The 8,505-nt window shown below is 41.0% G+C and overlaps 1 protein-coding gene across 1 annotated transcript; it reads left to right on the top strand.

The window, feature by feature from the left end:
- The first annotated feature begins 579 nt into the window (after positions 1-579).
- On the top strand, positions 580-1,527 carry LOC116865375 (olfactory receptor 51I2-like). The gene has a single exon (XM_032853644.1). It carries the CDS (start codon positions 580-582, stop codon positions 1,525-1,527), a length of 948 nt encoding a protein of 315 aa, XP_032709535.1.
- The last annotated feature ends 6,978 nt before the right edge of the window (positions 1,528-8,505 follow it).

Here is an 8,505-nt window from a genome sequence, read left to right as displayed (position 1 = left end):
CTTGAGATATTTTGATTTTCCAAGGGTCCTGCATGGACATTTCCAGTGTGATATGTGGGCTGTAGACCATGTAAGCACCTCAGGGTGGAGACTGGATTAGTGAAATCTAGTTCAAGCCATGTAACTGCTTTCCAAGAAGACCTGGACTAATTCTTTTCCCTTTTTTGGATACTTGGTTCCTCATATGTCAGACTGGATGTAAGTGTGGACATCTGTTGCAGAGTAGCTAATATCATGGCTATGTAAGTTTAAATGTTTGGAGGACAGCTGTGATGATTATATGGAAGGCATCCAGAGGGCTACTGATTAGACTTAATGAGCTAGTTAACCACCCTGAAGAACAGTTAACCTACTCTTTTTCTGAAAGATGTCTAAGAAAGAAGTCTTTCTTTCAATGGCCAGCATTTTATGACTTTCTCCTCATCCTCCCAGTGTATTTTAGAAATAAAATCTATGTGTAATCACAATTTATAAACCTTTATGTTGTTTTTCCTTCCTAGGAACAACGATACTCTTAGACACAAGTTATAATTTCTTCAAAAAGTTGGACTGGCTGATAACAAACATCCCCAGCTTCTCATGAGTAACTTCAGAATCAATGTCTCTGATGCTCCCACCTTTATCCTGACGGGCTTCCCAGGAATGGAGGCCATGGAGTCCTGGCTATCCTTCCCTCTCCTTTTGCTCTACGCTGTCTCCATTGTGGGAAACACCCTGATCCTCCTCATTGTTAAGGAGGAGAAAAGCTTGCACCAGCCCCTGTACTACTTCTTGTCTCTCCTTTCAGTCAATGACTTGGGAGTATCCTTTTCCACATTGCCAACTGTGCTGGCTGCCCTCTGCTTCCGCGCCCAGGTGATTTCCTTTAATGCCTGCTTGGCCCAAATGTTTTTTATCCACCTTTTCTCTTGGACAGAGTCTGGCATCCTTCTGGCTATGAGCTTTGATCACTATGTGGCCATCTGTAACCCCCTGCGCTATGCTACAGTGCTCACTAGTGCCTGCATTGTGGCAATGGGTCTGTGTACTGTTCTCCAAAGCTTTGCCCTCATCCTAGTCTTTCCACTGCTGCTGCACAGACTGCCTTTCTGCCACCCCCAGAACGTCCTCTCCCATGCCTACTGCCTTCACGTGGATATGATTAAGCTGGCGTGTACTGATGTCTCCCTCAATAGCCACTACGGGCTGTCCATTGTGCTGTTCACCTTTGGCCTGGACTCCACACTCATACTCATCTCCTATGTACTAATATTGCGATCAGTGCTTGCCATCGCCTCCCAAGAGGAGCGCCTCAAGACACTGAACACATGCGTGTCCCACATCCTAGCTGTGCTCATCTTCTATGTGCCCATGGTGAGCGTGTCCATTGTACATCGCTTTGGTGCTGGCCTGCCCCATGCTGTTCATATCCTCATGTCTATTCTCTACCTATTTGTGCCTCCCATGCTCAACCCTATCATTTACTCCATTAAGACAAAGGAGATATGTCGCAGGCTCCTCAAGATGCTCTTTAGGGTTAAGTCCTGAGTCTCTCGTAGAGCTAGAAGCCCTGGAAAATTTGGTGCTGGAGTTAGAACCATTTAGACACCAGAGGGGGAGAGGATCAATCCCTACACTTTAAGTTATAGGATCAATGATCAAACATGTAGTCTGGTATATTGGGTCAACACCTGCCAAGACTATCTCAGATCTTATCCATAAATCAACTATTTCACTGCCCTTTAGACAGAGAAAAATGGTCTCTTTTCAAGAATAACCCAAAGAATGTCAAACATCACTCCAGAGTGAGATTATTTTCCGGAGGAGCAGGGAAATATTGGTGACATGATACTTGGATTTCTGGTAATGGCCTGCACAACTCTGAAAAAGACCAGGGCAAAGAGGGGATAATTATGGCCTAGATATCACATCTTTACCAGTATGCAAGTTTAGATTGGTGATTTGTTTCTGATGTTGCCAGGAGCCAGATTTCCTCTCATCATGCTCTTTGAAAAATCAAGTTTTAGAGTTTGATAGCAGTGATAGTTAATGTTATATATGAACTTGACCGTGCCACAAGGTTTCTAGATATTTGGTTAAACAATATTTCCGTCTGTATCTGTGAGGGTGTTTCTGGATGAGATTAGCATTTGAACTGGTAAATTAAGTAAAGCTTATTGCCTTCCCCAGTGTAGGTGGGCTTGATCCAAACCATTGAATGCCTTAATTAAGTAAAAGTCCAAGTATGAAAGAAAGAAATCTCATTCTGATTGTCTCTAAGTAGGGACATTAGTATTCTCTGTCTTTGGTCTTAGGCTTGGCCTGAAACTTTAATCATTGGTTTTCCTGGTTTTCAGGTCTTTAACTCTGGACTGGAACTATCACTTCTCCTGGGTCTGGACTTCTGGGTCTCTATTATTGTGAGAGCCAATTCCTTATAATAAATATAATAAATATCTTTATACACACATCTTATTGGTTCTGTTTATCTGGAAAGCCCTGACTAATCCAACAGCTACAATATTTAAGAGGTAAACATTAGACTTTAGGATTCCTGGTATGTTCTTTTCACATGGGAAATCCTGAAATATGTAGGCACTTGGCTCTGCCAACCTTCACTGAACCTAACAGTCCTGTTTTTATCTCTCTGCCATGATCTTTCCTTCTTTTATATCTATCTGCTTTCCCCTCATGGAATCTGAACTCCTTAAAGCAGCAATTTTGTCAATAACTTTGTCCATATACATCAGACAGACTCTAGGCCCTCCATTCAGATAATGTCTGATGATGCTAGAGCAATAATGAAAGAGTAAGTGAAAAATGGTTGAATAAATAATGAATGAATAAGAGAAGAAAATCATAAGTGAATTAATTACTGAATGAATGTAAGAACTAATAATACATCTTCTTTTTTTAAAGTAGTTTCCAAGTCCAGTATGAAACCCAATGTGGGGTTTGAACTCACAACCCTGAGATCAAGACCTCAGCTGAGATCAAGAGTCGGATGCTTAACCAACTGAGCCACCCAGGCACCCCATAATACATTTTCTTAAATCAGAATCACATGTCAGGAAACACTTCCTTCCCCTCTCTACCTCATAATTCTCTCTATGGAGGGAAGTGTAAATTAGAAATGACATCTTTTTTTCCCCTTTTTTTTCATTCCTCCAACTTTATTGATATAGTTGAAATTGACATATTATATAAGCTCAAGGTATACAATATGATGATTTACTGTATGTACATATTGTGAAAATATCACCACAGTAAAGTTACTTAACTCATCCAGAGAGGTGTCTTCTTGAGTAAGTGCGCTGCATCTCTCAGTCTTAATTTTCTTTTTTTCTTTTTTTAAGATTTTATTTATTTATTTAACAGACAGAGATCACAAGTAAGCAGAGAGGCAGGCAGAGAGAGAGAGGTGGAAGCAAGCTCCCTGCTGAGCAGAGAACCTGATGCGGGGCTCAATCCCAGGACCCTGGGACCATGACCCGAGCCGAAGGCAGAGACTTAACCTACTGAGCCACCCAGGTGCCCGTCAGTCTTAATTTTCTTATCTGTAAAAATGGGACACCAATCTTTGATTTATCCACCTGATATGTTTGTTTTGAAGAGTGACTAAAATAAACTGCTCTAAAATTATATAATGGTACATACAATTTATTTACTCATATTATTTTGATTCAACAAGAATAAATAAAAAATTCAGTGCTTAGCTTCAAAGCATCATGAATATGAACCAGAGTCTGAATAAATATCTCATCTAAGATTTTTCTTGAGCCCTAAGTAGCACTCTTTTTTATCTGCTTTATGACTCTACTGCACTCAGAAAGTACTTTAATCATGTCCATTAGTTTGGGTAGTTTGTAAGACTGTTAACAGACTTTAAGCAAACTCCACCAGACTGTAAACAACTTATGCCCAGGAATTTATTTTAATCATGTTTATACTCTTCAGTCTCTAACATAGGGCCTGAAATATACCAGACATACCCATAAAAGTTAAGAAATGAATTAATAAGTAATTATATTTGTATTTATTTACATACTAATTATCTCTTTATATTTCAATGACTTACCATATCCTAAAATGTTTATTCTAAAATAGATAATAATTTTATCAAAGAATAATTTTGTAGGAATATTTGCATATTGTTCAGAGTCTAAATATCATATGAATTATGGATATGACCAGAGTAAATAAAAAATAAATGGTACTTGAAATTTTCAAGCTTTTCACAAATGTACCCTGCATATTTATACTGCTCAGACTTACATACTGTAGGGAGGGTGGGCGCATAGAAATTTCAATAGAATGCCAGCACTGTGCCTGACCTTTAACATGTGTGTGTGGGTATATATATATATATATATATATATGAAACACTGTTGCTATTTAATGATCTTGGTTCTGTCACAAATATGACTTAAAATGAGGTTATTGCCTTAATAAGTGGACAATATTCTTTCAGTGATAAATACTTTTGCTTTCTTCTTTAAATTTGAAGGACTTTGAAACTATTCGGCTCATTTATATACTTGTGACAAGCTCTCTGGGAACATCTGGGCTATTTTCCACATCACGTTCTAGAAATAAAAATACTTAGTATTCTTTTCTTGGACTAAGATATCTCTTGGACTTAGATATCTCTTGGACTTCTCTTAGACTAAGATATCTGCCTAGTCTAAAAGAAGCTCAGTAGATATTTGCTATGTGCCGCTTCTAGCCGGCGACGGGACAAGAATTAGGCACAAACAAGCCAGCTGCAAGAGACTAGGAGCAGGGGACAACAGACGAAAAGACTGCTGCCATGAGCAACTCCACAGTCTCACTTTTATTAGATAGAAACAATAGCCAACAGAAGGACGTTAATCACAGGTCTTGCAGACAAGCAAGGAGGAGGACAAAGTTTATAGTTAACCAAGCACCTTCAAAGGACTCATCTAACAACGGGCGTTTCTGGGAAGAGAAAGGAGCGATAATGGAAAAGGGAAGCAGGCGGTGTTTCGTTCCACCCTGAGCTTCCACCCTGAGCTGACGGGGCATTCCTGGGTGCTCCGCTTCCCTGAAGCAGGCGGCATTCAGCCCTGGGCAGGCCGGGCGTTCCCGGCTGCCCGGCCTCTGTGAAGGGGCGGCCTTCCGCCCTGAGTGAGCCAGGCATCCCCAGCTGCCCAGCTTCACGGTCGTATATTGTCCTTCTCCCCAAAAACCTGTTGCCAGTATATGTTTTCCTTAAGGCCATATCTAAATGTGCCTGGTAACTAGTAAAATCCTCCAGGGGTTATAGTTTAAGTAACAAATTGTTTCGAGGGGCAGTAGCATCTATGTCTTCTTCTATTTAGTCCATTAAAGAGAAGATTCATGACTCAGCCTGGATATGTAACTTGCCAATATGGATGTAAGTACTTCTCAGACTGTGACCTAGTTTATTAATGAGAGCTGTGATTACACCAACACTCTCACCATCACAGGGCTCTGGTTATCCAGGTCATCAGATACATCTAATCTGAGTCCTTAGCTTTTTTAATCTCTCCCTATGATGCAATTTCCACTGTTTGGGTAGTTGTGTGGTTTCTTATTCCATTCTTTTCTTTTCTTTTTAAGATTTATTTATTTATTTGAGAGAGAGAGAGAGAATGAGTGGGCATGGGAGAGAGCATGAGGGGCATAGGGAGAGAATCTCAAGCAGACTCCCTGTTGAGCGGAGAGCCCCACATGGGGTCCCTCTCACGACCTCCAAGATCATGACCTGAGCCGAAATCAACAGTCGGATGCTCAACTACTCAGCCACCCAGGCATCACATCTTATTTCATTATTTTAGAACTGTAACATGAATTGCTAAACTAGAGTCACCTACTTGTTATGGGCTGGAAGTAGGTCCAAGGGCCGTCCAGTCTGTGCATCTGCTTGAGTTGTTGGAAGCAAATGGCAGGATATTTATTTTGTGGAACAGAAGGTGAAGGCAAAATCCACCTTGGTGCTGGTTCATGGAGAACCTCCTGGACACATACATTGGAGGAGTGTAGGGCATGGGAGGTATCTCTGAGTTAGATCTGAGTCCTAGAGCCGTTATTTGACCATCTGCCTTTGTACGTGATTGTGGAAACTCCGGTGAGGTCCCACAGTCCCTTCTGTTTCTAACTCCCTCTGGTTCTACACAGCACCTCACACTGCTGTTTAAGAATATGTGGGGTGCTATACCTCAACCTCATAGAGTGTTTCCAGTGTCTGAAGTTCAAGGAACAGGTCATGAAACTCCAGTCTATAGCCAGTGAATCAGAAGCACAGGTAACAACCCTGGCTTGCTACTGGCATCTGAAGTAAAGGGCAGTTTTATGGGACTGAGTCTTTCACCTTGGATCTGAGGTTATCTCTAGGTAGATAGAATCAGAAATTAGTTAAATTGTAGGATACCATGCTAATGTCAGAGAGTTGCTTGGATATTGGGGGAAATCCTCCCCCCACCCTGCATATATGCAGTGCAATTGCTACTAAACATTTAGGGTGCTTAGCACAATGTACGGCACAGGAAGGTTTCTCTACAGAGAAAAGAGAGAAAGACAGTATTGCATAGAAATGAAAAAGTGGTATGCAACTGAATAAGAATACCTTCCTAAGATAAAGTATAAAGAAGAAAGACCCCTCCACCCCCAGCAAACAAATATGGATGATGGAAAAAAAATGTAATCCAGGAAGTGGAATTCCAACCCCAAGGGAAGAGAAGGACAAATTCCTTGCTGCTATCCGCATAAGAGACTTGAGAACCAACAGAACAGAGGGCTTCAGGGAGAAGTTACCTAGAAGATCAAAAAGCATTTAATAATTAAATTCCACATATGAGTGAAATCATATGGTATTAACAGATAAACAAAGGGGAAAAGAGGGAAAAATAAAATAATACAAAACAGAGAGGGAGCAAACCGCAAGAGAGTCTTAACTATAGGAAACAAACTGAGGGTTGCTGGAGGGGAGGTGGATCGGGGAATGGGGTAACGGGGCATTAAGGAGGACTTGTGATGGCATAAGAGCTGGGTGTTGTATGCCATTACTTTCCTTTAGGGGATGACAGACATCTACCAGTCAGTAGCCTTGATCAGGGGATTCCTGACTGAGTGGTTTAAGATTCCATTCCGGGAACAGCAAATCTAGAACTAAGCCTCTATTTGGTGGTGTGGGGCTTAACTAAGTGACCCAATGTTGAGCACATTGTCTTGTTTTTAACATTACTTTCTCCTGTGTATAGCAATGCCATAAGCATCTCTCTTCTCCAAATTTCTTGGACTCACAATTGAGGCTATTTATTGTCTGGCATTGATGGATTAATTTCTCACTAATATCCAACTTATTTGTTAACCCTCCTAAGCCCTTCTGTCTCCCGTTCTCCTCCTCAGTGTTGCTTCTCAAGCCCTCAGACTTGTGCAGGTATGTCACATCCACCAGAAATGATCCTTCTTTTGTTGCTTCTCTGTCCTTTCCCTCCTGCCTGAGACTCACTGTATATTGCTGCTTTAAGAAATTACCACAAACAGCAGCATCTGGATGGCTCAGTCAATTAAGCATCTGCCTTTGGCTCAGGTCATGATCTCAGTGTCCTGGGATTGAGCCCCATGTCATGCTCCCTGCTCAGCTGGGGGTCTGCTTCTCCCTCTCCCTCTATGCCAGCTCATGGCCTTTCTCTCTCTCAAATAAATAAAATGTTTTTAAAAAAAAAAGAAAAAGAAGAAAAGAAATGATCACAAACAATAAAACAATGAAAATCTCTTATGCCATAGTTTCTGTAGGTCAGAAATCTAGAAACTTTAAATGTTTAGGGTCTCTCAAAGTGATCGCAGTGATGGCAGGGCTGAGTTCCCTACTGAAGAGTCTGGGGAAGAGGCTGCTTTGAAGCTCATTTAAGCTGTTGGTTGAAGTCAGTGCCTCATAAAAGTAGGACTGACATTTCAAGTTCCTTACTGACTATTAGCTAAGGGCTTGCAGATGCTCCTTAACATTGTCCACACCACTCTCATGCTGTTCATTCTGCCCCCTCCAGTCATTGTGGACAGACCACCTCTCTCATTTTGAATCTGACTTCTTCTGCCATATTTCTCTGATTCCAGCCTGAGAAAGTTCCCTAATTTTAAGGACTCATGTAAATCAATCAGGTTTGCATGGATCATCTAAAAGGAAAAAAAAATCCTTAAGGTCCATAATCTTAATTATATCTTCAAAGTCCCTTTGCCATGAGATGTGTATGTTTATAGGTACCAAACTTGGACATCTTTGTGGGGGGCATCTGCCTACCACATTCCCTTAAATAATATTTGCTCATAATTTGAGAGTCAAGAGATGCACCTGAAAATCTCTGACTGCCCTAGAATATTTCAAATCCCCCTCCTCTGTTCTGTCCTACCTTGTGTCTTTTATCTTCAGTCACTGAAATAAACATGAGTGTTTCCTTAGGAGTCTTCCTAACTGGGCTATGAACTGTTATGCTTATTTATCTACACATTCCCCAAGACTAAAATCATGTCTTCCATTGAATA

The sequence above is a fragment of the Lontra canadensis genome, unplaced genomic scaffold, assembly GCF_010015895.1.
Source record: "Lontra canadensis isolate GAN:19392208 unplaced genomic scaffold, GSC_riverotter_1.0 scaffold7, whole genome shotgun sequence".
Classification (NCBI taxonomy): Eukaryota; Metazoa; Chordata; class Mammalia; order Carnivora; family Mustelidae; genus Lontra; species Lontra canadensis.
This window is presented reverse-complemented; position numbering and strand designations above follow the sequence as displayed.